Source organism: Cyprinus carpio, chromosome A3 (assembly GCF_018340385.1).
Source record: "Cyprinus carpio isolate SPL01 chromosome A3, ASM1834038v1, whole genome shotgun sequence".
In the NCBI taxonomy this organism is placed as follows: Eukaryota; Metazoa; Chordata; class Actinopteri; order Cypriniformes; family Cyprinidae; genus Cyprinus; species Cyprinus carpio.
Window position 1 is genome coordinate 32,006,235 of NC_056574.1, and position 27,979 is coordinate 32,034,213.

General features: G+C 37.7%; 1 protein-coding gene across 1 annotated transcript; it reads left to right on the forward strand.

Annotated features, from left to right (window-relative positions):
- Nucleotides 1-1,279: 1,279 nt before the first annotated feature.
- On the forward strand, nucleotides 1,280-27,930 carry LOC109097016 (tectonin beta-propeller repeat-containing protein 1-like). Its single transcript, XM_042730408.1, has 25 exons — nucleotides 1,280-1,435; nucleotides 1,801-2,043; nucleotides 2,470-2,655; nucleotides 4,619-4,741; nucleotides 4,980-5,102; nucleotides 5,581-5,755; nucleotides 6,200-6,297; nucleotides 6,872-6,973; nucleotides 11,790-11,920; nucleotides 12,535-13,007; nucleotides 15,554-15,657; nucleotides 15,751-15,906; nucleotides 19,143-19,292; nucleotides 19,685-19,842; nucleotides 21,973-22,100; nucleotides 23,886-23,979; nucleotides 24,058-24,154; nucleotides 24,282-24,361; nucleotides 24,441-24,497; nucleotides 24,678-24,852; nucleotides 25,609-25,744; nucleotides 25,926-26,018; nucleotides 26,255-26,361; nucleotides 27,280-27,399; nucleotides 27,610-27,930. The coding sequence occupies exons 2-25, from the start codon at nucleotides 1,816-1,818 to the stop codon at nucleotides 27,727-27,729; spliced, it is 3,414 nt and encodes a 1,137-aa protein (XP_042586342.1). The 5' UTR covers nucleotides 1,280-1,435; nucleotides 1,801-1,815; the 3' UTR covers nucleotides 27,730-27,930.
- Nucleotides 27,931-27,979: the final 49 nt, after the last annotated feature.

The following is a 27,979-nucleotide window of genomic DNA, read 5'->3' on the forward strand; positions in this document are numbered from 1 at the left end:
AAGACCTTCATTCATCTTCAGAACACAAATTAAGATATTTTTGTTGAAATCTGAGAGCTTTAGACCCTCCCATAGACAACAAGGGTCCTTACACGATCAAGACATGTGTCTGTCTGGATAGTAAACCAGCTGTAGAAACAGACTTTCTTTTTTTATATATGTACTTTTTATAGCATCAAAACTAAGAGCATTTATATATATATATATATATATATATATATATATATATATATATATATATATATATATATATATATATATATATATATATACATACACAAATTGTTCTGGTGTGATTTTATTGTTCAGAACCTGTATGATTTTCTTCTTTTTCTTCTTCTTCTTCTTCTTTTTTCTGCCGTACACAGAAGATATTCTGAAGAATGATGGTTATCAAACATTTCTGGTGTACATTAACCTCTCAAGGGACACTACTGACCCTGGCAGAACATTTACAGTGTAAAATACCAACGTTAATATCAATATCAATGTATTGTCCTTAGAAATAAATAAAAAATATCACGTTTTATTTATTTATTTTCTATTTATACTGTATAATAAATAATCTAGACAGATGTTCTGTACGTACACATATGTACACATATAAATATACACAAATTTAAAATATGTAGCCTACATATGTATACACAATATGTAAAAATACAAAACACACACACACACACACATAGATGGGCAAATACATTTTCATACCCCTTGCAGAATATGCAAAATGTTCATAATGTTAACAAAATAAGAGGGATCATGAAAATTACGTGTTATTTTTTATTAAGTACCGTCTTGAATAAGCTATTTCACATAACGGATGTTTATATATATACCCCACAAGTCAAAATAATAACTGAATTTATAAAAAAAATGACCCCGTGCAAAAGTTTACATACCCTTGAATATTCGTTCTGTGTGTTAAAGATAAAACGCATAGCATTTGTTAAAACACGAGTCATTTTAACAAAGAAAGAAAGAAAGAAATAAAGGATTATACTTAATTCAGAGATACACTGACAGAAAGAAGTTTTTCTTTCTTTTTACTTTTCTTTGTTCTCTAAATATTAATAAAAAAAACAAAAATGAAATGCAGTCATTTGTATATTCATCGTCTATATATTCATTACATTCCTCTTGAGTTTTAATTATTGAGAAAGTAAAGACTTAATAATTGATCAAGTAAACGTGCGCGTGTGAGAGCTCTGCCCAACGGAAAAACATACGTGCGCGCACGCTCTGTCCAATCAGAGGCTTAGCTCTCGACGTTTCCGTGAGCGCTGACCAATCAGAGAGAAAATACCGTTAACTTCCTGCTTCGAGTCTCTGAGCCCTTAGAATAATGCTGGGAATAAAAACAAACGGTTGGCCGGTGTTTGTAATGCACGGAATATATGAAGACTCCCTTCACAATCATTAGACTGCATAGTAGGTACGTTTACGAGTCTGCCTGCAGCGCTTGTGAACAGAATTTGAGTGTCGGAATTTAACTCCGTCATGTCGGTTACTGACAGGCTCTCCAGTTACCTGTATCTCTTACTTCACATATAATCTCTGTATTGTCATTTAATATATAATAACGTACCGATTATTGCAAATCATCACAATTTATCTATATATGAATCGAATGAAATGAGAAAACTGTGATATACAGTTTAATTTGAATAATGAACTTTGTGTGGACGTGAATACTTGTGGTTTTATACGCAACGAAGAGCTGTTTCTATTAATATATTGAAAGCTGTTTTATCACGTAAGTGTGTATTAAATAAAATACTGCTGTTGTTGATGCTGTAGCGTCCTCGAGGGCCCATGATGGCCGGGTCGCCGCTGTGGGCGCTGGATGTGTACGGGCGGGTGTTCAGTCTGTCGGCCGCGAGAGGGCGCTGGAGGCGCGCCGCCGATCTGCTGCTGGAGCTGAAGCGCGTGACTGGCTCTCAGCAGTGCTGCTGGGGCATCGGCTGCGACCAGCATGTTTATCTCCATGTGTATCCCAGCCAACCGCCTATACGCCACCAGGAAGAGACCTATGAAAACCAGGTGTGTAGGAAACATTTTCTCTCGAGCAAATTTTCTATTAAATCGTGATTTATTTGCATGATAAGATACTGCACCTGTGTATTGGCAAAGCATGTGCAATAGAATAGAATATAAATAGAACAGAACGTTCCAAAGAACAGCATTTATTTGAAATGGAATTCTTTTGTAACATTATAGATGTCTATAGATTGACTGATTTAATGCATCCTTGCTGAATAATAGTATTCATTATTTAATTTATTTAATTTATTTAAATCATACCCCCAAGCTTTTGAAGGGTAGTCTATATATTATTATTATTTTAAACTTAAGGCAAGCAGACAGTGTATATAAAAATATTAATCTGAATACACCAAGAAGTAGGATATTGATAATAACCGTAAGGATTGAAATGTTGCAAACGATTTCTGTCTGTCTGGTTTACAGAGATGGAACCCAGTTGATGGTTACACAGACACACTCCTCCCGACAGACCGCTGGCAGTGGACGGATGAGTGGGGCTTGAACCCACAACCTCTTCACAGCTTTGTGTTGCCGTCTGCTAACTGGGAGTGGGAGGGCGACTGGTACGTGGATGATGAAAGCTGTGGGAGAGAATCCAGTGAGACAGTGGTGAGTGAGTGACACAGTCCAAGTTCTCTTAAAACACAAGCCATACTAAACTGAACTAAACTCAACCCATCCAAACCTAACCTATTATACACTTAATCCATAAACCCTACACATTCCTTATCCTACCCTTGGGGAAAAGAAGTGTGCTTAATTGCATTGAATGTGCACTTGTAGTGTACTTCACATCTTACAAGTGTATTTAAAATAATCAATATTATAATGTATGAATGAAATAAAAGGCTACTAGAGACACTTTCTTGACACACGTAAGTATGCTTTTAAAAAGTGTGCTGTAATAATGCCAAATTAAAAGTTTTACTTTAAAGTACACTTTAATCATTTTTGTCATGCTTTAAAGAAGTACACTTAGTTTGATGTGCTGACTACCCTTATGAAAAAGAAGTTTATTCAAGTGTGCTATTAGTATACTTCTTTTAAACTAAAAATAGGAAAGTATGCTTTTAGTTTACTTTTTATGTACTTCTCAGAAATGGGCTTTATGTACTCCTCAGAAATATACTCAAAATGACATTTAAGTATACTTGACTAATATATCTGAGCTATACTTGTGCTCCTAGAATCTGTGTTTTCAGTGTTATACAGTAGAGGGTGCTAGTACACATCTTCTGTACAGAATTTCCAAAAAAACACAAGTGAAGAAGAAGAAAAAACAGCAGGTACTAACACATGTAACAAGATCATCTGACATGAAACAGCATCAAAACTGTAACGTTATGGAATAAAATGTCGACCGATGAAGAGGTAATAATTACAGTCAAGCTTTGGGGTGTTGATCGACGCCATCTACGTTTTGATTATCATTCTGAATCCAATTCATAGTCTTTTTTTAGCTTTTTGTTCAAAATGTTATTTCTTTATTTTTTATTAAACTTACCCACATTAAAGTGTTAAAAAAAGAATGCATGAAGCTAGAATAAAATGTTTTTGTTTACAAGCAGATATCCTGTTCTTTCTTTGGATGTTTTGTATGTTCAGATATTCATATAACAAAATATATACAAATTAAAACCTAAATACGGACATACTGTAGTAGTGTACTTAAAGTATGATGTAAAGTTCACTTAAAGAAAACTTATGAATATAATTGCAGTATAAAACTACTAAACTAGTACTTTACTGAGAGTATACTTCAAAGTGTACAAAGTATTTAATTAGTAAACTGTCAGTATACCTATAAGTTCACTTTTAGTATAATTGCGTCACAAACTGGTTGTGTACTCAAAGTTTGCTACTGTTATACTTAAAGTATACTTAAAAGTATACTTTTATATACTAGAAAGTGGGCCAATTTAGTCCCAAGGAGTACTGAAACAGTACACTTACAAGTATACTACTAGAACACTGATATTTGTATACTTGCTACATAAAGTATACTTACAAATATACTTGAACTTTACTTAAGTATACTTAATAAAATAAACTTGAAGTATAATCCTTTTTGGTAAGGGATAACATACTAAAGCACATGTAAAGTACTTGATTATACTTTACCTGTAATGATAATAAGTGTTTAAATTCACTAAATAGCTACAGATATATTTAAATACATGACATTACAAGTTTCAATAGAAAGTATCTTTTTTAGTTTACCATAAGTGTTTGTCAGTACATTCAGCAGTTCACTTGAATAATATTTCAATAGACATTAAAAGTAATTATGAAATTACATATAAAAATGTACTAAAGTCCTACTTAAGTGATTCACTCTAGAGTTCAACTTACTGGATTTAATATAAATTTAAACTATAATACATTTCCATTGTAAATAACATGCAAATAAGTGTTCAAAACATTCAGTGCACACTTAGGTACGTCCCTTTGAAGTATGCTAATGTGTACTTTTTTCACAAGGGTAGATCATCTCAATGAGATCATCTTAAAACAAAAACTTTAGAAATCATGTCTGGATGACTGTGTGTAATGCTGTTTCTTGTGCTTTCAGGGGTGGGAGTATGCAGTGGACTTCCCCACCACCTTCACCAAAGAGAAGAAGTGGAATTCATGTGTCCGTCGCAGGCGATGGCTTCGCTACAGGAGATATAAAGCACTGGGATCGTGGGCCAAGGTATCATCACGAGAAAATGTGGGAGCCGTGTCCTGCAGAGTTCAGCTCCAAAACACCTGCCTGGAAGTGTCTAGTAGTCTTGAAGTCCTCGGTTAGTTGGTTCAGGTATGGTTAGCTAAACTCTGCAGGACAGTGGCCCTCCAGGAGCAGAATATGACACCCCTGCTTTATACTTTACTCCTATTAGCTATTGTCCACAGATGTAGAGTCATTCAGATTATGTGTGTTTTTGGTGCAGCTGCCTTTAGACAGAGCCAGACCTCCTCCTGAGCCCTACACTGACATCAGCTGCGGAGGCTGGGACATGAGTGACAGCCCTGAAAAGCACATTTCCCTGTGGGCCGTGTCCCAGCAAGGGATGGTAAGTCATCATATATGCATCACATGTCCCTTACAAGTGACTTTAAATGCATTTATAATATTATAAATTACGACTTTCATACCTTTTCTGGACCTTGACACTGTTATTTATTTGGCAGTCTATGGGACAGTCACAAGCCTCCCGGTTTTCATCCAAAATATCTTAAATTGTGTTCCGAAGATGAACAAAGCTTTAATGGGTTTGGAACGACATGAGGGTGTTTGGGATGGAGTATCCCTTTAACAGTAACAGCACTGGCTTACGGTTGCATTTCAAAATTGTGACCACTAGAGCGCACTGCTGTTCTGTGATGTCTGCTTTATATTTTGAGCTCAGCCAACACCTCCTTGTGGATTAAGCACTTGCTCACAAGAATGTGAACAATTTCCTAGCCGAGTTGTTAATTTAAACACACACTGAATGTTTAGTCATTTTTATCATGTGCACCGATCTGAGGTGTGTCTGTATTTCTACACAGCTGTGGTTCCGCACAGGCATCAGACAGCAGAACCCGGAGGGGACGTGTTGGGAACCCATCCAGGTGCCCCGAGAGGTGGCGCAGGTCAGCGCCGGGCCGAAAGACCTGCTTTGGGTCGTTCTCTGGGATGGACAACTGCTGGCCAGAACTGGCATCAGTAAAGACTGCCCTAAAGGTCTGACACAGACAGATGTATTCCTGTCCTTTGAATTCACACATATAGCATGCAGGACATACAGTACATGTTTTGAATGACTTGCACATCTCTGCTATTTATGGTCAAACTGTGATCACAGTCATGTCAATAGCATGACAGAGGTATGAAAATACAGAGGCCCTAAAGAACATGTGGTCACTTGAACCACAACTAAAAATTTCTGAATGTCATTGCAGTAAATAACAGGATGTCAATACAAATGCTGCAGGAGCTTGCTGCTGAAATGTCTTTGAAGCAGCAGCAGGTGTTTTTGTGATTTTTCTCCTCAAGTTCACACAAGTGTCCTAACTGGATGCTTTCAACAGAAATGACATTAAAGTATATGGTAACACTTTAGATTAAGTAGTACACATTCACTATTAACTAAGACCTTTCTCCTCAATGAACTCCTTGTTTTTTTAGGCTCATCATGGGAGTTAGTGCAGCCTCCAAATCAGAAAGGAGCTGTTCATGTTGCAGTGGGGATCAGTGTCGTTTGGGCCGTTACTAAAGACAACAGAGTAAGACCATATTTATTCTATAAATGCTTTGTACAATGCTTTTACTTGACATTTATATTCTGCTATGAGTTTTGCACAAGCATGCAGTGCAATTAATATAAAGAACTGCTAAAAGAAACAAACATATCTAATCATGCATAAATTCAATTATTTTCCTACCATTAGAGTAATTGCAATGCAGAGTGCAACTTTTCCTTCCATTTTCATCAAGTACCTATAGATGTTCCTGTAGGGTCAATGTCCTGCAGAGTTCAGCTCCAGCCCTATTCAGGATCTTCTAGAAACTTCCAGACAAGTGTGTTGGAGCTGGCTGGAGCTACACTCTGCGGGATGTTGGCCCTTTAGGAGCAGGATGGACACCCCTGATCTAGTATGCTGAATTAATTGATAGTAATATTAATGGAAGCCAAAATGATCCAGATGATAACTCGGTACCATGTCATGTGACAGTGTAGCATACTACTGAAATGTTTGTTGTTGTGTGAAAAGTTTAGTTTCTTTTCTTTTTCTTTTTTTAATGAAGGCAGTACAAAGTGTATAGATTGGACAATGCAGTAAACCATGTTTGTGATAGGTCTGGTTCAGGAGGGGTGTGAATTCCCACAATCCCACTGGGTCAGGCTGGATCAGTATTGGTGGAGAGATGTTGATGCTCAGCGTGGGGCCCAGTGACCAGGTGAGATCAGTGAGGTATCATATACTGCTGTTCTAACAATACAAACATACACACACTCACTTTACAAGAAAATTCTAGGGGGCCACAAAATGATTTTAAATCTTGAAGCAATTACATTACATAACTTAATTACAATATTGACATTATGTAGGAGAGGGCCTTAGAATTTTGTCTTTGACAGTGGGGGGGCCTTAAAAAACGGGTTGAGAACCACCGCTTTAGACAGTTTTAAGGCTCAGTGAGATGCAAATTTTATTCTATAGTTTAACATTATCTGAATAACATAATTGCATTTGTGAAAAATAAGTACAATTTAGCATAGTTTTAAAATGTCTTATATAAAAGAAAAGTTAATAGGAGTTAATAAGTTAATAAGTTAATAGTAGGAATATACAGGAATATACAAATTAGAATGTCGTGGAAAAGTTAATTTATTTCAGTAATGCAACTCAAATTGTGAAACTCTTGTATTAAATAAATTCAGTGCACACAGACTGAAGTAGTTTAAGTCGTTGGTTCTTTTAATTGTGATGAGTTTGGCTCACATTTAATCAAATTAGAATATGGTGACATGCTAATCAGCTAATCAACTCAAAACACCTGCAAAGGTTTCCTGAGCCTTCAAAATAGTCTCTCAGTTTGGTTCACTAGGCTACACAATCATGGGTAAGACTCCTGATCTGACAGTTGCCAAGAAGACAATCATTGACACCCTTCACAAGGAGGGTAAGCCACAAACATTCATTGCTAAAGAAGCTGGCTGTTCACAGAGTGCTGTATCCAAGCATGTTAACAGAAAGTTGAGTGGAAAGAAAAACTGTGGAAGAAAAAGATGCACAACCAACCGAGAGAACCGCAGCCTTATGAGGATTGTCAAGCAAAATCGATTCAAGAATTTGAGTGAACTTCACAAGGAATGGACTGAGGCTGGGGTCAAGGCATCAAGAGCCACCACACACAGACGTGTCAAGGAATTTGGCTACAGTTGTCGTATTCTTCTTGTTAAGCCACTCCTGAAGCGTCTTACCTGGGCTAAGGAGAAGAAGAACTGGACTGTTGCCCAATGGTCCAAAGTCCTCTTTTCAGATGAGAGCAAGTTTTGTATTTCATTTGGAAACCAAGGTCCTAGAGTCTGGAGGAAGGGTGGAGAAGCTCATAGCCCAAGTTGCTTGAAGTCCAGTGTTAAGTTTCCACAGTCTGTGATGATTTGGGGTAAAATGTCATCTGCTGGTGTTGGTCCATTCTGTTTTTTGAAAACCAAAGTCACTGCACCCATATACCAAGAAATTTTGGAGCACTTCATGCTTCCTTCTGCTGACCAGCTTTTTGAAGATGCTGATTTCATTTTCCAGCAGGATTTGGCACCTGCCCACACTGCCAAAAGCACCAAAAGTTGGTTAAATGACCATGGTGTCGGTGTGCTTGACCGGCCATCAAACTCACCAGACCTGAACCCCAGAGAGAATCTATGGGGTATTGTCAAAAGGAAAATGAGAAACAAGAGACCAAAAAATGCAGATGAGCCGAAGGCCACAGTCAAAGATACCTGGGCTTCCATACCACCTCAGCAGTGCCACAAACTGATCACCTCCCTGCCACGCCGAATTGAGGCAGTAATTAAAGCAAAAGGAGCCCCTACCAAGTATTGAGTACATGTACAGTAAATTAACATACTTTCCAGAAGGCAAACAATTCACTAAAAATGTTTTTTTTTATTGGTCTTATGAAGTATTCTAATTTGTTGAGATCGTGAATTGGTGGGTTTTTGTTAAATGTGAGCCAAAATCATCACAATTAAAAGAACCAAAGACTTAAACTACTTCAGTCTGTGTGCACTAGATTTATTTAATACGCGAGTTTCACAATTTGAGTTGAATTACTGAAATAAATGAACTTTTCCACAACATTCTAATTTATTGAGATGCACCTGTACATGTTTTTGGACACTTAATTACATGTTAACTGCATTTAATGAAAATGTGCTGTAGTTTAAATTAATATTAAATGCAATTAGCTGAACTGTATGGTGCTTTGTGACCCACTCAAATAGGACTTAAGTACAACTTTAAATATAATTTCATAATTACTTCTATTCTCTTTGAAATATGGTTAAAGTGTACTGCTGAATGTACTGAAACGTATTTATTGTTAAAATAAAATACACTTGTCACTTGTATTAAAACTTGTCACTTATTTTAATATATATGTAATTGCACATTTGTAATGATGAAGTTGCCATTTAATACATTTATAACATGTTACATGTAGTATCAAATAACACACCACAGTTTAAATTATAATCAAGTACTTTGCATGTGCTTTAGTATGTTAGTCAGCACAACATAGTGTGTACTTCCTTAAAGCAAGACAAAGTAGTATTAAATGTAATGAATCGGTCAGTGCCAATAGCCTTGTGGGCAGCTTGCAGCCATTGCGCTACAGGTGTCCCGAGTTCAAATCCCGGCTCATGGACCTCTGTCCCACTTTGATTCCTGTCATTACTACCGTCCTGTCAGAATAAATAACTTCTTATTTACAAAACCTAAAATAAAAGAAAAATGTAAAGCTTTTGTAGGTGGTTTACAGGGAGTTGTTAGTTTATTACTTAGAGGTTTCTAAGGTGTTCTAGAAGGTTGCTAAGTTGCTTGCTTACTGTCCCAAGTATGTCCAAATTTGCCAAATATGATATTCTGGTCTCTAGATATGTCTCAGGTCCTTCAAAGTAAGTGTTTTATTTTCCACTAGGTAGCACCACCAGCAAGCTGCAAGATTTGAGGTATCATTTATGTCTGTAGCCCAAAAAATGCAGGATGAGTTAAGTTTATTACCTAGATTTTGTGGTTTGTTCAAATCATTTACCATAAGTACGAGCAAATATAGTGATCTTTGCCTTAGCAAACTCCACTAACAAGTGATGTACCAATCTGAATAATTTCATCTTGTGAAATAATAATTTTTTCCCTGTGTGGACAACTCTAGGTGTCCCAGTACTTGTCCTTGGGGTACACCCATCTGCTGTAGGGTGGTGGGCAGACAGGTCTAATAACACTTCTGTTCTCACATGTATCTTTGAGGATTAACCATCATTAGATCCTCAGACCAATATGTGCTCCCTGCACGGCAGGCCGACTGTATTCACTGTCCTTGTTTATACGCACAAACACACATCGTCCAATCACCTTCACAAGCTCACACAGGCCCCTCCCTCCCATCAGAACAGGCATGTATGGTCTGGCGGAGTCGGGTGTCCGCGGGTGTTGATTACTTCAGTGTGGAGTTTGCAAGCGATGCAAACCTTGTCTCTGCATCTCTTCTCTCTCTGTAACTGGACCCTTAGACCATCTGGCTCTTCCTGTTGCCCACTGCCTCCTCCATCTCAGCCCAGCCATATATATACACATCCAGTTCTTTCTCCCGCACACAGCCATATGGGAGTGTCTAATTTGAGTTTGGCCACTCTCCACCATTCCATACTTCACATTTCTTTACTAACCGCGCAGGCCGTGTATCTGTGTGTACAGCTTAGCTGCGACACTCATATTTGATCCTGTTCCTCAATTTGGCTTAATCAGAAACAATATCCTCTCTATGATAACTACTGTATGTCAGCACATAAAAAGAAGATCATCTCATAACATGTTGATTTTCTGATGCCAGCTTCATTATGATGCAGTCGATATGGGGGATTTATTATTGTATGGCTGTCTATAATGCTTGATTGTGATAAAACAGGTCAATCAAGAATCCTGTGATCATATATTTTTGTGTAATGACTGATGATGACCAAAAGCAAAACACCCAGTCAAATCCTCTCAGAACAGTAACATAAATGTTTTTACTGTCACTTTTTATGAATTCAATGCATTTGATGCTGAATATAAGTAATAATTTTTTTTTTAAATCTCACTGACCCCAAACTTTTGAATGGTAGTTTACATTCCAATATATATTGCTTGCAAGTAAAAATAAAAATAATAATCCCACATGCGCATTTTAAAATCTGTTCACGCTTGAAACTGTTTACACTTGAAACTTTTCACACTTGAAAAAGTGTGGATTGCAAATAATTTGCATTATTTTAAAAATGTCAGTGCTGTACTTTTTCCATAAACAACAAAAGTGCATGATGAACACTGGCTGTCGAGTTCACTGGCAATTGTTGTTAAAAGATATACATACAGATTTTTGCGTATCTTTTGAAGGATTAAAAGGATAAACAATGTCGTTTTTTTTTTTTCTCTCTCTTTTCACAGGCTTATTTGATCATATTTACCAAGGGGGGCAATAATTCTGACCCCAACTTTAAATATCCCCAAGTTTGCTAAACCAAAGTCTTAACTAGATTAACACACTTTATGTAGAAATGAAGAACAAAAAGTGTTTTTTATCTATGACTACCTCTCATCTCACCAAGGGCACCAATTAAGCTTCTGCTGCTGGTTCTTCAAACCCTGATTTCCCACGTTACTGCTGCCAGTTTCATGTCTCTCACAGCATTCTGGCTGACTCTACATTATCTCTTACAATCTCAGGATCATACCACAGTGTGCTAATTTAATGAATTAAATTGATGAAGTTAGTAACATAAAGGCTGCGAAACACAAGAAGGTTATTTTTTAGTGATATTTTGTTTTTTAATATTCAGAAGATGTGTGAGAAAATACTTGAACTAGGGTAAGTTTGTCCCGTTTAGTTACATTATCTATTTTGGCCCGTATGTTTTGATGTCTCAGCTTGAAGGTGGGTAAAAACTGAGAGACTGGCTGGTGCGATATAAAATGTATTTTTATTTTATGTGTGTTCGTTTGTGACACAGGTATGGGGGGTTGGCAGTGATGACCGGACTGTGTATTTTCGTCATGGCGTGACAGCCACAGAGGTCACTGGCAGGTCATGGGTGGCTGTGTCAGCTCAGCTCGATGGCGGTGAAAGCACAAATCATTCCAGGTAGCTGAAAAACACTGTACAGAGCAGTGATTCCTGACAAGGCATACTTAAATAGGTTTCAGAGAGGGTTTGGAAAGATTTTGATTTGTTACACCAATAAAACAGTATTTAAAGGAGATTTTAGAAGAAGATTTTAAAGTAGACATATTAGAGATGTCAAAGTTAAACAGTTAATTTACATTAAACAGCTTGTCAGTCTCAGTTTTACACTCTTGTTTTTTAACCCAATAAAAGCCTACTGCATCATATTTGATACATTGAGTTTCTAAGGCCTCTAAATTATCAATATGATCAAAACTATAAAACTACACATACACACACACACATATATACATATATATATAGATTCTTACACTGCTTCAGTTATTTTTCTCACTGTGAATCATGCAATAATATATGCAATAATAATGCTAAGTGATATCCAGAATAATATGGGTTAAAAGGACATTTCCGTTTTGTTGTCGATGAGGGGGCCCTTGAGTCTTATTGATGGGGCTGTTGGGCAACGCTAGTGCCTAAGATGTCATCTATTTCACGTTGCAGTTTCATGTCCATCCAGCAGATGGTGACTTGCCTGTCAGTCTTGTGAAAGGCTCTGTGTGTGTGTTTCCCAGTGTCTGTGTTCACAGTGATGCCAGTGTCTTCGCTGGTGAGGTCACTGCTCCTTCCCAGGGTTCCATTCTGGGGTGTGATGACACAGACATTCCAAAGCCGCATATCCCCAAGATCACGAGTGACAGCTTTATCTCTGCGCTGGTGTCTGATCGCTCCACTCCAACACACGACCTGCCCTCTGCGGCTCACCCCAGTGTACCTGAGGAAAACCAGGTGACGAGCCAAGAGTCCGATTCCTCTATCCTGATCCCGAGCAGCCCGTCCGATGGTAGCGAGACACCATGGAGCAATGTTGACCTGAAGGAGATGAAAGTCTCGGTTCCCAGCAGCGCCCGGAGCTCAGTGGCCACATACCCCATTGAGCTGCTGCAGAACACAGTAGCGCAGGAGGAGCTGCCGCCATGGGCCTGGGTCACCGGTGGAGGATTTGACATCGATTCCAGCTCACATCTCGACTGGTTTAACATCTCAGGTGCACACAGTTCATCATTTACTCACCCTCATGTCATTCCAATCCTGAATCATTTTCTTTCTATCACTGAAGGAACTTACTTGAAGCACTTATGTGTAATGCATTAGAAAAAGTATTCATAATGTACATTCTAATACAATATATAATTTCACAAATAATTGTAACCAAAGTTAAAATGCATTATGATATTTGGACTGTAACAATTAATAGACAAGTGGTTACAATTATTCATAAGAGCATAGTATGCATTATAAGGTGCATTAAAGGAGCTGTATGTAAGAAATCTATTTCAATTTATCATAAAATGGCTCTGATGTGTCACTAGACATGAAGAAATCATGTTCTTTTCAAATACTTATATCACTGACAACAGTAGTCCGGCCAGGATATTGTCATTTAAAAAGTGGACTTGCAGCCCTCAACTGATGTTGATGTTGTCATTTTGTGTTTTGGCCTGACGCGCCTCCCTCCACCTATCTACCAATCACGAAGTCAGTAGTGTTTCGGGATCCGTGTTGCCAGCTTTGCTGTAACCTGCCCTAACTCCAGTCGGATAAAAATGTCTAATGTTACTAAATCAAAAATACCTCGTTATAATTCAGAAATTCGTCGTGACAAAGTCCGAAATAAAACCAGATTTTGTATTGGAGATGCTTTTGAAAGATGGAGACGGCTGAAAACAGAGAAGAATTTGAACACAGACGCCAACGTTGCTAATTTTCTCCTGGACAGGTAAGATTCATCTATGCTTGGCTAACTTGTACTTGATGTCAATCAAAATTTCATATATTCATGACAGTCGAACAAAGTCATTTATGTTTGTGCAAAGTAACATAACGTTAGCTCACATGGACGTATGCTAACATTAGCAATGCATCACAGGAGCCCGTTTCTCTGTCATTATGCTGAGACGCTGAGGAAAACAACATTAGCACGCTCATTATGGCAATTTGAAACGTAATTGAGACAGTAGCCTAGACTAACAGTTACCGTTCTGTCTGTCACGTACGAGCATAAATCTTTACGATTATACTGTCACGTACGAGCATAAATCTTTACGATTATACTGTCACATACAAGCATACATCTTTACGATTATACTGTCACGTACGAGCATAAATCTTTACGATTATACTGTCACGTACGAGCATACATCTTTACGATTATACTGTCACGTACGAGCATAAATCTTTACGATTATACTGTCACATACGAGCATAAATCTTTACGATAATACTGTCACGTACGAGCATAAATCTTTACGATTATACTGTCACATACGAGCATAAATCTTTACGATTATACTGTCACATACGAGCATAAATCTTTACGATAATATTTAACTAATGACAATTAGTACATTTTTTAAATACATAATTACTTATCAAAATATCTCTCATGAAGCATAAACATAATAACTTACTGTGTACGTCTGTTCGTCATCTGGCAACCTCGAGTCAGGGGGTAGGGGGAGGGGATACAACGCTCTACAGTATTTTTATAGTGATTGCAGTACCAGTTTAGGCCAAAAAACTAAATAAATCTAATTTAAAAGACATAATTAATGCATTAAAATACTTCTATGGTGCATTATATATAAAGGCTTCAAGTCGAAATGTTTATCATAAAAGTAGTTAATACAACTAATGGACTAAATTTAATTTCACAGTGGAATAAATTCAAGAATGGAGCATCAAAACGTCATACTAGGTTTAATGTTGATGATGCTATACAGCTTTAGTTTCAATATGTCTAATAAATGATTATATTCCACATTTTAAAATGAACATGACATAGATTTATAAGCTACAGCAGATGGGAAGATTTTCAATTTTTGATTTTAATGACTTAATTATATTCATAATATTTTGGGGTTGAATGACATGTAAACAATGGTTAATAATGGCCTTAACTAGCAAAAATCACTCTACTTCATAACATTTGTTTACTGTCAGTATTATTGCAATTATTTAAAAACTTTTTTTTAAGACATTAATACTTATACAAGGATTCAATGATACATTAAATAGATTAAAAGTGTAAAGATTTATACATTTTTTAAAAATATTTCTATTTAAAATAAATGGTGTTCTTATGAACTTTCTATTTATCAAATAATAATAATTCCACAAAAGAATTAAGCAGTATAAAAGTCTTCAACATTGATGATAATCAGAAATGTTTCTTGAGCAGCCAATCAGCATATCAGAAAGATTTCTGAAGGATCATGTGACACTGAAGACTGGAGTAATGATGCTAAAAATTTTAGCTTTGCATCACAGGAATAAATGACATTTTAAAATATATTACAATCGAAAACACTTATTTTAAATTGTAACAGTTACTGTATTTTTTTTTTTTTTTTTGACTGAATAAATTAGAGACTTCTTTCAACATTTTTTTTGACCCCAAACTTTTGAATGGTTGTGTAAGATGTTACTCCTTCAGTTATGTCAGAACAGGGAGGTTGGTGGTGTAAAACAAATTCTACATTTTCTGTATGCTGTTATAAAGGAAATATTCTATTTTCTCTCTGATTCTGTCAGATCCCGGGCCGCTCTCTCCATCCATCACACCTGCCCTCAGTACTCTAGACACAGACACTCAGACAGAAAGAGCCCAACAAGAGAGAGACGCCTCCATAGAGAAGGTAGCTGCACTGTCAGCAGGCCTTTGTGCATCACATGAGAGTAACAGTCAATGGGACATCTCAAACACTGACAAATGTGTGTGTGTGTCTCAGTCTGTGCGTGTGACAAGAGGTTGTATGTGCTGGTGGAGGGACTGGCCGCCGCATCAGTGGCAGGATGTCGATGTGATGCTGGAGCAGGTCACCGGTGCCGGAGCTCAGACAGGAGACATCCTTTACCTCTACTACACACACGACCAGGAGAAGAAGGTAAAACACCATCAGCAGAGTGCCTCTGTGAAAAAAAAAAATTGTACTTTAGCATAATAGCACAAAGACTACTTAATTTGGAAATAATACACTTTTAAAGAATATACTGCAGTGCAAAATAAATGTAATTTTTTTAATTGCATTCTAATTGCAATTAAATAAATGTATTATAGTTTGTAGCAATTTAATACATTTAAAATATATAAACTTTAAATGTAGTAAAAAGTAACACACAACAGTAAAACAACAGTAAAATTATAATCAAGTAATTTACATGTGCTTTAGTATGTTGGTCAACACATCAAAATAAGTGTACTTCTTTAAAGCGCAACAGAAGATTTAAAATGTACTAAATAAATGTAAAATAAAAATTTTCATTAAGTTTAATTACTTAAGTTTAATATATATATATATAAAAAAATCAAAACCAAATAATGAAATCAAGTCATTTTTTTTCTTTACAAAATATTATAGACTGTAAAAAAAAAAAAAAAAAAAAAAAAATCTTAAATGAAAAAGGGAAAAACTGTAGATGAAAAACATATTGATAAAAAAAAACATTAAATACGGCATTTGTGGTATAATCATCAAGTAATTAAGCATTCATAATGAATATTTATTTCATTTATTCACTTAACACAATATTACTGTCTAGCTCTTGTGAAGGGAGGCGCATGAAGATGAAGGTAATCCCAGTAACATTTAATAGTAATCCAAGATGATGAAGATTCATACAAAACAAAGGGTAACACAAACCGCATACACAGCTAATAACCGGTAGCTAACTGAACTGAAAGGGAAACTTAAGTAGGGTGAGATAACGAAGGACAGACAGGTGAAGATGATAACTAATCAAACACAGGTGAACAATTAAATAATCAAAGGAGAGACAGAAACAAGGTCAAAATCAAAAAGGTCATGAGGCAAAAACTAAATGAAAACACAACAAAAGAAGTACATAACTTGCCAGTACTCCCCCCTCCCGGAAGGCGTGACCTCGCACTGTAAAAAGGACTAACAAAGGATGGAGGGAGGGGGTTTGGAAAGAAGGCGAAGCAGTGATGAAGGGCAGGAAGAGTGGCAGGCGTATAACAAGGATGGTAACGCAGGAGGAAGGAGCCAGGGAGGATCAGACGGAGGGAGGAGCCAGGATGGAGACAAGAAGTACATCAACCCACGGTGGAGCCGACAGAAGGAGAAAGCAGCCAACATGATGGCCCACAGTGGAGCCGATGGATGGAAGAGCCATGGTGGAGGAATGGCTGACGACTCCACGGGGCCAACCGACAGGGTCGAAGCAGGTGGGAGAGGAGCCCGGGGTGGAGACGGAGAGCCGACGAGCCAGGGCGACGGGGAGGATCCGGAGGGCCAAGGCGGAGCAGATGACTCAGGCGACAGAGGCGTAGGCAGGGATTCGGAAGGCCAGAGTGAAGCAGGAGCGGCAGAGGACCGAGGTGGAGCTGGAGGAAGGGAGGAGCCCAACGGAGCCGGTGGGACAGATCGACGAGGCACAGCCAGAGGAATGGAGTCCTGAGGTGATGACGGGTTGACGACTGACCAAGGCTGACCCGGCAGAACGAGGGAGTCCGGAGGAGCTGGTGGACTGACGGGCCAAGGCGGAGAGGAGGGAGCTAGGAGCCATGACGGACCCACTCAGACTACGGGACAAAGAAGCTGGAGGCACACACAAGCTATACACGGAGACAGGGGGTCTTCCAGCCACAACGCCGATGGAAACTGGGGAGACCCGCGGCAAACCCACATCACTGATAGTGGGCTGAGGGTGAGCAGAGGGGCTGACAGGAGACAGCGGACGCGATGGTGAAGACTGGTGAAGCTGAAGGGAGGGTGGGTGGGAATTTTGAGCAGAACGAGAGTTCAGGGATGGTGTGCATTGCCAGACAGACAGATAGCTACTCCCAGCACTGTTAGTGCTAGGGACAGTGGAATGACCTCCATGGTCGAGACGGAACAGACAGATTCAGTTCAGGGCAGACAGGCAGTTTAGGGCAGATGAACAGTTCATAAACACCCTCCTTGGTCATATCGGGACAGGCAGAGAGTTCAGAAGACAGGAGAGGTGGTATGTCGGAATAAAAGTCTATTAAATCCTGAGTCCAGCTGCAGCTCACCCTCAGCGGTGGCACGGGTGTCCTCCGCCTCACTATACACTGTATAATCCTCCGTGGTGGGCATTGTTGCCGGCTCACGCACCTGGTCAGTCGTTTGATGAGGCTCTGGCTCCAGGGCGATCCTCAGCTATGTCGCTCTCTCAGGCGATGACTCGTCGGTCGCTGTGGGCTTTGGCTCTCAGTCTGCGGTGGGCTCTGGCTGTTGCTCCGTGCAGCGGGGTGGTGTTTGGCTGGGTTCTAGGTCACGCTGTGTTCTGGATCTGGGATGGACGCTCTCCAGACACCGGATGATAGCCTCCCTCCAGTTCAGTACCATGGTGTCTGTGAGGTCAGTGTGGTGATGGTAATTTGCCACGATCCAGAAAAGAGATTTTAGTGTCTCGTCATCAAACGGGCAGGTGACTGCGAGACGAGAAAAACAAAAAGTAAATGAAAAAATATCATGACTCTCCTGAGCCATGCCAGTGAACTTCGCTGCCCACTCCATTATTTGTTTTGGTCTGGTTATTCTGTCACACAGCGTATAGAGGAAAGGCACACGAAGACGAGGGTCATCTACACAAGAGTTTAATAGACTCCAAGAAGATGATAATCCATGAAGGCAAAGGGAACACGCAGCAATACAACATCAATACCGGACAAGGACTGAACAGAACAGGGAGAACTAATACAAGAACTAAACGAGGGAACTAATGAGTAGATTAACAGAACACAGGTGAACAGAATGAATTAATCAACACAGGATGGAAAACTAGGTCAGGGCAAAACATTTACTTGTGTAAAAGTGTGAGTAACATTCATGAAAGAGTCTCTCTGATAGTGCACTGAAGCATCCTTTTATTTTTATTATTATATTATCTACAAGTACAGTTTTTAAAAATACACTTTCAAGATTTGAAGTACACTACAAGTGTACATACAGTCAACAGACACGTTCACTACATTATTAAAAGAGGAGTTTAGGAGCAAAACAGCTTATGAACCCATTAAATGAATGCCATTACAAATGAATGAAACAAGATCAAAATGTGTTGTTCAAGTAAAGTGTTATCAGAATGTATTAGTGTAAATAATTCCATGATTCTCCCGATGTGTGTCTGTCAGTATGTGTATGCTGTGATAAAGGAGGTGACGGCCCTGGTGCCCGTGTTCAGGGACTCTCTGTACACTATGGCTGTTTACACGCCAGAGAGAACCAAACAGAGATGCCCCATTTTACTGGCAACTCCTTCTCAACAAGACTTCAACACCTGGGTAAAATACACTTACAAACAACACAATCTGTTTAAAAAGGACCTCTATGTGACATGGCTAGTGGCTAGAGCTAGTGCCAGGTGAATTGGAAAATATATACATACAGCTTACAAGGCATGATCCTGTATTCACATAATCTTCATTCAAATGTATAAATTTCTCTCATGAAGAACACATTTCTGCCTAAAATCAAGGGGAAAATAAACTATTTGCATATAGAAAACAAAGATTTATTGCATTGTGATATTATTTTCATGACAACTTTACCCCTAAAACAAATTTTCCCCCCAAATTTTCATGATCATAAATCTCCCTGACGAGTTTAGGGTGTGTTTGATTGCATTGCAGAATGAGAGTGACGTGTGGTTTCTATCTGTGTGTAATCGTTGCAGCTGTCTCTGTTGAACGAGTCGTGTTGTGCATCCAGGGGACTTGGAAAGCATCCATCTAAACATGCCCTGTGGGCTGTGACGTGTAAAGGTGACGTCCTGGTGCATGAGCCGTCACCCAGTCTGGAAGCCCCGGCAAAGTACTTACCCTGCGACCACATGTAAGAACGTCCCATCTGACTGTCGTTTTCTCTCACTGTAACTCTGTTCTGAACCTAGTTAGCTGCTTCACTGTCTGCTGTCTACATAGACGGCACCTTCACGCGCCAAGCAAATGGTGCTCCTCAGGTGCTCCCGATTTTCATAGAGTTAGACATTAGCAGGCTGCTAAGCTAACAAAGCAATATTAGAAAAGCATGAAAACCAAAACACACAAACGTTGAGCATAATAGTTCATTTTGAAGTAGATTAAACTATTTTATTAATAAATATAAATAGCTGGCATGTCACTGCGATTACATGTGATTGTGGTTACAGTTTGGCCATTATTAGCAGTTACTTTGAAACTAGACAAGCTACTTTTTGAATAAAGAGTTAGCTGCTGTACTACAAGTTACTAAGAGAAGGTAGATAATTAGTTGAAATAATAGAAGAGGGCAGCACCTTTTTATAAGAGATCATATAATTCATAACTATATAATCAGTGTAATTTCTCTTGATTTGAGGGCTTATGAATAAATTAATATTGATTAGGGTGGCAACGTTAAACTTGATCATATACATTTACGCTAAATACATCTAAAACAGAGTCGAAAACAGTGATGAACAGAAGCATTTAACTACATTAAATATAGTACAGATATTCTGTTAATCAAGTACATAAAATGTTGCACTGGTGTTTCTGTAAAAAAGACTTGAATCAGTGCATTGTTTCTTTTTAAATCGTTTTATTTACATGAATGAATCATCTACATGTGATGAATTGGACAATTTATCTATTTTTTGACTAAACAGTGTGTGCTATACAGTATGACAATAAAAACTGCAATGTACATGTTGCATTTTATCAAACTAAACAACTATACTTAAAGTATATTTCAAGTTCATTTTAAGTAAACTGTATTCTGTATTTTCTCTGCGTAAACTTAAGTTCGACGATATTTTCCAAGTATACTTTTTGTAGCATAATAATATCAATGCACTAGTAGTATACATGTAAGTGTACAACAAGTATACCTCTTAGGACTAAATTGGCCCACTCTCAATTTATAAAGGTATAATTTTAAATCTACTTTATTTTTCATCTGTTTTGTATTGCAGCTGTATTAGTGAACGTATAGATATGCTATTGGTTTACAAGCTTTATACTTCTAGCCCACTTTTATGAAAGTTTATTAAGGTACACTTGAAGGTTTACTCTCAGTTAAACTACTAATATGTAACATATTTAAAATATATTAAATATTAAAATATTTAAGATGTTTTATACTGCAAGTATACTTGTAAGTTTACTATTTAAAATGTTATTTTTGCACTTTACTACTTAGTTTCTCTTTAGGTATTAATTTTTATACTTGTAATATCCCTTTAACTGCACTTTTGTAAGTAGAATTTGATGTTAACTCCTACATACACTACCAGTGGATTTATTTCAATGATTTATGTATTATGTTTTATGTATTTACTATTCCCTCTAAGCTCTTACACTACAAAGCTGACTTGTTACTATAAACTTGATTATGTAAGTCTATAAAATAGTATTAAAACATGAAATACTGCCTCAAAGAAGCCAAAATGTGTTGAAAAAGTATTTTATAGGCTACTCTATGAAAAGAGTAAATAACCTTAGAATACTTAATTATACTTTTCATAATTAAATACAAGTACAGGCCAAATATACTTAAACCTTTATATGTTCTTGTCAGTATAAACCAACTATAAGTATAATTTATTTAAGTATTCCTCTGATAACTATATAAAAAGTCACATCACTGAACCAACCTATATACAGTGGAGATGAAAACTGAAAAAAAGGTCACTGCTTAGTCCTATCTGAAGTTATCCTAAAAGGAGTAGAAGGGTAGTTTCTTAAAGCATGTTTCATAAATTATTTGTATTCTGAAGCACAGTATAAAAAAAAAAAAAGCCTAAAATGCTGTCCAGATAGGCAGCCCACTAGGTTTGGGACAGAGCTAATCTGTCACACACTGTTGAGCTGTGCACAAAGTCAAGCTTGCATGCCACAGAACTGTCTGATGCATTTGATTTGGTTTCTGTGTGTTTGTGCCTGTGTTCTGTTGTTGTGCTCGGCATGCGTCACGTGTCTGTGTGCGTATCTGCTGTCGGCTCAGGTTCTGGCGTCAGGTTCCTGCTCATCTGCTCTGTGTGGAGTCTAACAGTCAGGGTGTGGTGTGGGGCATCGCTCACGATCACAACGCCTGGGTCTACACAGGGGGCGGCAGGGGACCGTCAGCTCAGGGTAAACATGCACCCTGCTGCTACCCGTATCCCTCTCACTAACCTACACTTAGTTTGGACCCTGCAAGTTGAACATATGCTGATTTGGATGCTGATGTGCTGATGTTCCCATGAGGCTTCACCAGCATGTCTTTCTCGCTTAACCAGAAAGACCAAGTTTTGCATCATGGTCCACCAGTTAGACCAGCACCAAACCAGCATAAACCAGCCTGGACCAGGATGTAGTTCATGCCGGTCTAAGTTGAACTCTGCAGCAGGATGGGATATTCAGTATATACTGCACAATACTGTATAACACTGGGTCTCATTCACTAATAATTGCACAGATTACTGGTATTACTCGATTACTGACAATATGCATAAAACGCACCCAAATCATCTCCTTTATCCTTCATTTAAAGCTTTTCATTACTAAAATACTAAAACTACTAAAAATCGTTATTTGATTCGTAATCGTTTTACTCATTTATTTTATTTTATAAAAAAAAAATTTGCCAGCTTTACTCATATTAAATAAGTTAAAGTTCTAAAACGACTTAAACTAGGGCTGCACATTTAATCAAATTTCTAATTGTGATTACAAATACGGATGTCACAATTACGTAATCATTCCAAGTGGTAATTAATCGTTAAAAGTCCACTTATGTTATTCTGTGTGCTTAAGATGCGTTCTTTTTTTCTTTCTACGTTATCTTAAGGGTTTTCCCCATTATTTTAATTTTAGTTTTAGAATAACATTATAATACCATTCATATTTTTACTTTTTGTAATTTAAAGAAGAAACCAATCCGATGTTTATTTGACATTTAAGGCTTAATACTGTAGAGAAGCACTAAAAGTTTTTCAGTTAGTGTTTTCAACTTGTTTATTTTCATATAAAAATATGGCATGCAGTTGCATCAAAAAATGGTATAAACATAATTTGATGTAAATTGTTATAATCGTAATTAATAATCGCAATTACAATTTCAAGGGAATAATTGACAATTATGATTTTTGTCACAATCGTGCAGCCCTAACTAAAACTATAACTAAAGTAAAAATAAGTTAAAGCTACATAGAAATATTTTAAACAATAAAGTCTAAAAATGTAATTGAAACTGAAAATATATAAATAAAAGATAATTTAATATGTTAATAAATATTATAATGCTAAATTAATACAAAAGTAGCACGGTTTCATGCACATATATATATAATATTAATAATACTATAATTATGTTATATATGTTAAAGTATATAAGTTTCTTGCTCGTGTTTATGCACACATAATATTAAAAAATGCTATAATAGTATATAAATAATACTAAAATAAGGCATTTTCTCTCTCTCTCTCTCTCTCTCTCTCTCTCTCTATCTCACACCATATCACTCACACAATCTAAATAAAAATATATAAAAACACAATTTTAATTTTTTCTTTATATTTTTATATATATAGATTAAATATCGATGTATACAATTTGTTAATAATGCAATGGAAAAATAACCCCAAACTTTATGATGAACGTTTGGTTTCAAATGTTCATACATTTTTTGTACATTTAGAATAAATTTGAATGCAATTAATAAATTTGTTTTTTAAGAAACCATTTTTACGCAGAATTCACACACAAATTTGTGCATATGCACAGTTAGTGACTGTGACCCAGAGTTTTCTTATTTACCCATTTGTATTTTCACATCTAATGTGCTTTCATTCTAGATCAGAATATCAAATCTTTATTTAAGAGAAACTTTTTTAACTAGTTGCTTCTGCCTGGTGTTTGAATCTCATTATTTTCAGGAAATGAAAACATTAGCCAAGCAATAAGTGATGTGAGGAGTGTGTACATCTATGAGAACCAGCGCTGGAACCCAATGACAGGATACACAGACAAGTGAGTGTCATTTCATTGAGCTCTGCTGCTTGTTTAATGATCCTGCGGCAAACGCTCCGTGTCTGCTGTGGTCCTCAGGGGTCTTCCCACAGATCGTTACATGTGGAGCGATGCTTCAGGCCTGAGAGAGTGTACCAAAGACAACACCAGCCCTCCCTCGCCGCAGTGGACATGGGTACAACAGCACACTATGAGCTCGTGTTTATTGAGCATACTGTAGTATTTACAGTGCTCTGGACTTTTGTGTCTTCTCATTTGGAGTATTATAGAGATTTGGACTGATATCTGCATCTCACTCACAGGTTTCTGATTGGGCAGTAGACTATGGTGTCCCGGGAGGGACAGATAAAGATGGCTGGCAGTATGCTGCAGATTTCCATGTGTATGTTGACTTTGAATGTATTAACAGAACAGTATCTAGACATGTCTATATCAAACTAATATATTATATGTTCATACAGAACCTTTCATGGTTATAAGACAATGAAGGACTTTGTGCGGCGCAGACGGTGGGATAGGTTAGTTCACAGTTTTGCAGCTTTTGAACACACTGATTCTTTGATACATGCATTTACATGTTTTTTTTTTTTTCAGTAAAAAACATATTTCTTGTTTCAAAATCCTTGGGGCGAAAAAATATCCTCTCACAGGGGCCCCTCTGTATAGAAAAGCTATATCAGAGTGTTTCTTTCTCACAGGAAGTGTAAGATCAGCCTTTCTGGCCCGTGTCAGAAGGTTCCTCCGATCGCTCTGACTGACGTCACCGTCCTGCCGTGTCTGGCCCAGTGCAGTCCGGAGCAGGTTCCTGTGTGGGCCATCAGTGAGAAGGGAGACGTGCTGTGCCGTCTGGGGGTCACCGCCAACAACCCGGCTGTGAGCATTAAACCGTGTCCCAATCCTACACCCACTCTCACAAAACAGGGCTATTTCATTTCATTTCAGTTGAAAAGGTGAACTCAGGAAATCATATTTTCCCACCTCAGGCCCAAAGTAAGCACCACAGACACTGAGAAACCACATCTCGAATGGTGCAAGTCCCAAACTGGTTATATCAGTGTGCCTTGTAAATAAGTCACACATAACTGACAAAATATTAATAACCCATGACTTTTGTGGAAATTGAAAGTCAGATGTTAAGAAATACACAACTGTTTTCAACATTGATGATAATCAGTTTCACGAGTGGAATGATTTCTGAAGGATCATGTGACACTGAATAAATGACATTTTAAAATATATTATAATAGAAAACAGTTCTTTTAAACTGTAATAATATTTCACAATATTACTGTATTTTTGAGCTGAAACCTTTAGAAGGTAGTATGTATGATTTAGGGGAAGGGGTGTTATCATTTCAGAAAGCATTTAACGGAGTATATGAAGAGAAAGGCTGTATGTTTTCATTGCATATATCTGCTATGTTGCATATCGAAGACTTCAAAGCATTTAGACACAGAACTCTCATTTTGATATATTGTTTTTTTTTTTTTTTTCTTCATTTTCCTATGCATGAATCCCCTCCTCTGCTGTTGTTCTCTGCCCAGCTCTTCTCTCGTCTGTGTTCTCATATTGAGTTGGTGCGCAGGGTCTGTGGGATGTGCTCTAACCTCTAGCTCTGTGAAACCACAGGGTAACTCCTGGCTCCATGTGGGCACAGACCAGCCCTTCAAGTCCATTTGCATAGGAGGAGGCCACCAGGTGTGGGCCATCGCCAGGGACGGTGCAGTCTTCTACCGGGGCTCTGTGTCTGCCCACAATCCAGCTGGTGAGACCACACAGTCATCCTGATGGAAAGTCTGACCATTTGACCAAGTGTGCTGCAATACGTAAAATACAGCTGGTTCTGGTTTTCAAATTTAAGGACTTTTTACACTTTGATGAAGTGATTTTTAAGGGTAAAGTTCTGTGACTATAAAAAAATCTATCTATGATTTTTGTTTTTTCAGGTGAGTGCTGGTATCACATACCATCTCCCCCGAAGCAGACGCTCAAACAGGTGTCTGTGGGCAGGACCTCCGTTTATGCTGTGGATGAAAACAGTGAGACAGCCGTTCCCACTCACTTCTTTTTCATTTATTTTAATCAAGCTGTATGTAAGCTGTATATAGTAGTATGTAGTACAGTAGGCACTATGCAGTAAACAAGTATGCAGTTATCAATATGTCATTGAGAACATTGTGGCACATGGAAAGCAGATCTCTCTCCAATCAAGTCTGAGGTGTGTGTGTGTGTGTGTGTGTTTGTGTGTGTGTGTGTGTGTATGTATGTGTTGCAGGCAATCTGTGGTACAGACAGGGTTTGACACCCAGCTATCCTCAGGGTTCTGCGTGGGAACTCATCTCCAGTAATGTGTGTAAGGTGTCTGTTGGACCACTGGACCAGGTTTGAAACCTTTTACTTCCTGTTAAGGACACTAATGCATTTTTTTTAGACATTCAGAGAGAGAGAAAAAAAGATTGGTTTGACATCTTTAGATATTTTAAAAGACTTGGTTGAATAAAAAGGTTTGCGAAGTGTTATACCACAATATTGTGGAGTTCTCAATTTCAGTTAGTTAACACATTCCAAGGCTTTTGACTAACTATCCCTTACTGTACATTTATAAAGTAGGTCAACCCTTGTGAAAAAGTCTGCTTAATGTGCACAGGCAGTGTACTTCAAATTTTAAAAATATAAAAAATTGCTGAAAACCACTTTAGCACTTTATACTTTGTGGTGTAAAATTAGTTTTGAAATTTAGTGTATTTCAACTCATTGTTTTAATAATCTTTTGTCATGCTTTTATTGTGTTATAAAATGAAAATTAAACCATTTTATCTGTATAAGTTTATTTCTTAGTGTTACATTAAAGACTAATATTATTTAAATGTAGTAAATTCCAATTTCATAATTACAAATGTGTAACATAAAAGTTGTGTTAAAATTGCTTATGATGATATTATGCAGCCAGGGGTTGTTGTTTTTTTTCTTCTAGACTGTGTAAATGAAACGATATCTGACCTAACAAAATTATGGTGTACCACAAGGCTTAATTTTAGGCCCTTTGTTGTTGTCCTTGTACATGCTGCACAGCTCCGTATGCTGGAAGCTATTGTTTCCTCTTTTCACTATTAATTTATTCTGCATTTTTGTTATAACATTAACATTTCCTTTACCCACTTTCATTGGGACTTTCTTCGTGAGGTTTACTAGACCCCATCATGCCCAGATACACCCCATCCAACTACCCATCATGTTTTACATAATGTTTTATTGCTTTGATGGTTCTTAAAAAGCGGTTGTAATGTTTTATATGTCCAGGTTTGGATAATAGCTGATAAAGTGCCAGGTTATCCATCAGAGAGCTCAGGAACTGTGTGCCACAGACTGGGAGTGAAGCCCATGCAGCCCAAAGGCCTGAGCTGGGACTTTGGCATTGGGGTGAGTCTTTCCACATTGTCTAATGCTGAATTGTGCCATCCTCCGAAAAAAAAAAAAGTTTAGAAAGCTAATTAATTTGATTGTCATCCAAACAATTAAAGAAATTGACCTAGCCTCCAATTTTAAAACAGAGGATCATTGCAGTACAGTATTTTAAATTCAGGTTTTTACTCTTTAAGCATTATTTCTTCAACTAATACACTAAAACAGGGCGGATGGGAGCACCTATCTGTGAGAGGGAACTCTACAGAGGCCCAGCGCGTGGGACCTCGCAGTCCAATGCCCAGCCGGACTCAGAGTCAGGTGAACGGGAATGTTGTGGGCTGCTAGACATAGTGCCCACCCAAAATCATCATCTTCACTACCACCTTCATCATACTTGACTGCACATCCCAGTTTGCTGTTCTTATGCCCTTCCTGTTTCTGTGTCCTGTGCCCATCCAACCAAATGTGACTTTTGTGTATTTATTTTTGATTCCACTTGCCTGAATAACAGACATCACTTTTTTTGGGGGGTGTGACACTTGTTTGCACTTTAAGCATATTATTTAAATCACCTTATCCACATATGTCTCTTTGT

Excerpts from the sequence above, each read along its gene's own strand:
- LOC109097016 (XM_042730408.1), top strand. The coding sequence starts at position 1,816 with ATGATGGCCGGGTCGCCGCTGTGGGCGCTGGATGTGTACGGGCGGGTG. Across the intron at positions 2,044-2,469 it reads AAGAGACCTATGAAAACCAG|AGATGGAACCCAGTTGATGG; the intron begins GTGTGTAGGAAA and ends TCTGGTTTACAG. Across the intron at positions 2,656-4,618 it reads GAGAATCCAGTGAGACAGTG|GGGTGGGAGTATGCAGTGGA; the intron begins GTGAGTGAGTGA and ends TTGTGCTTTCAG.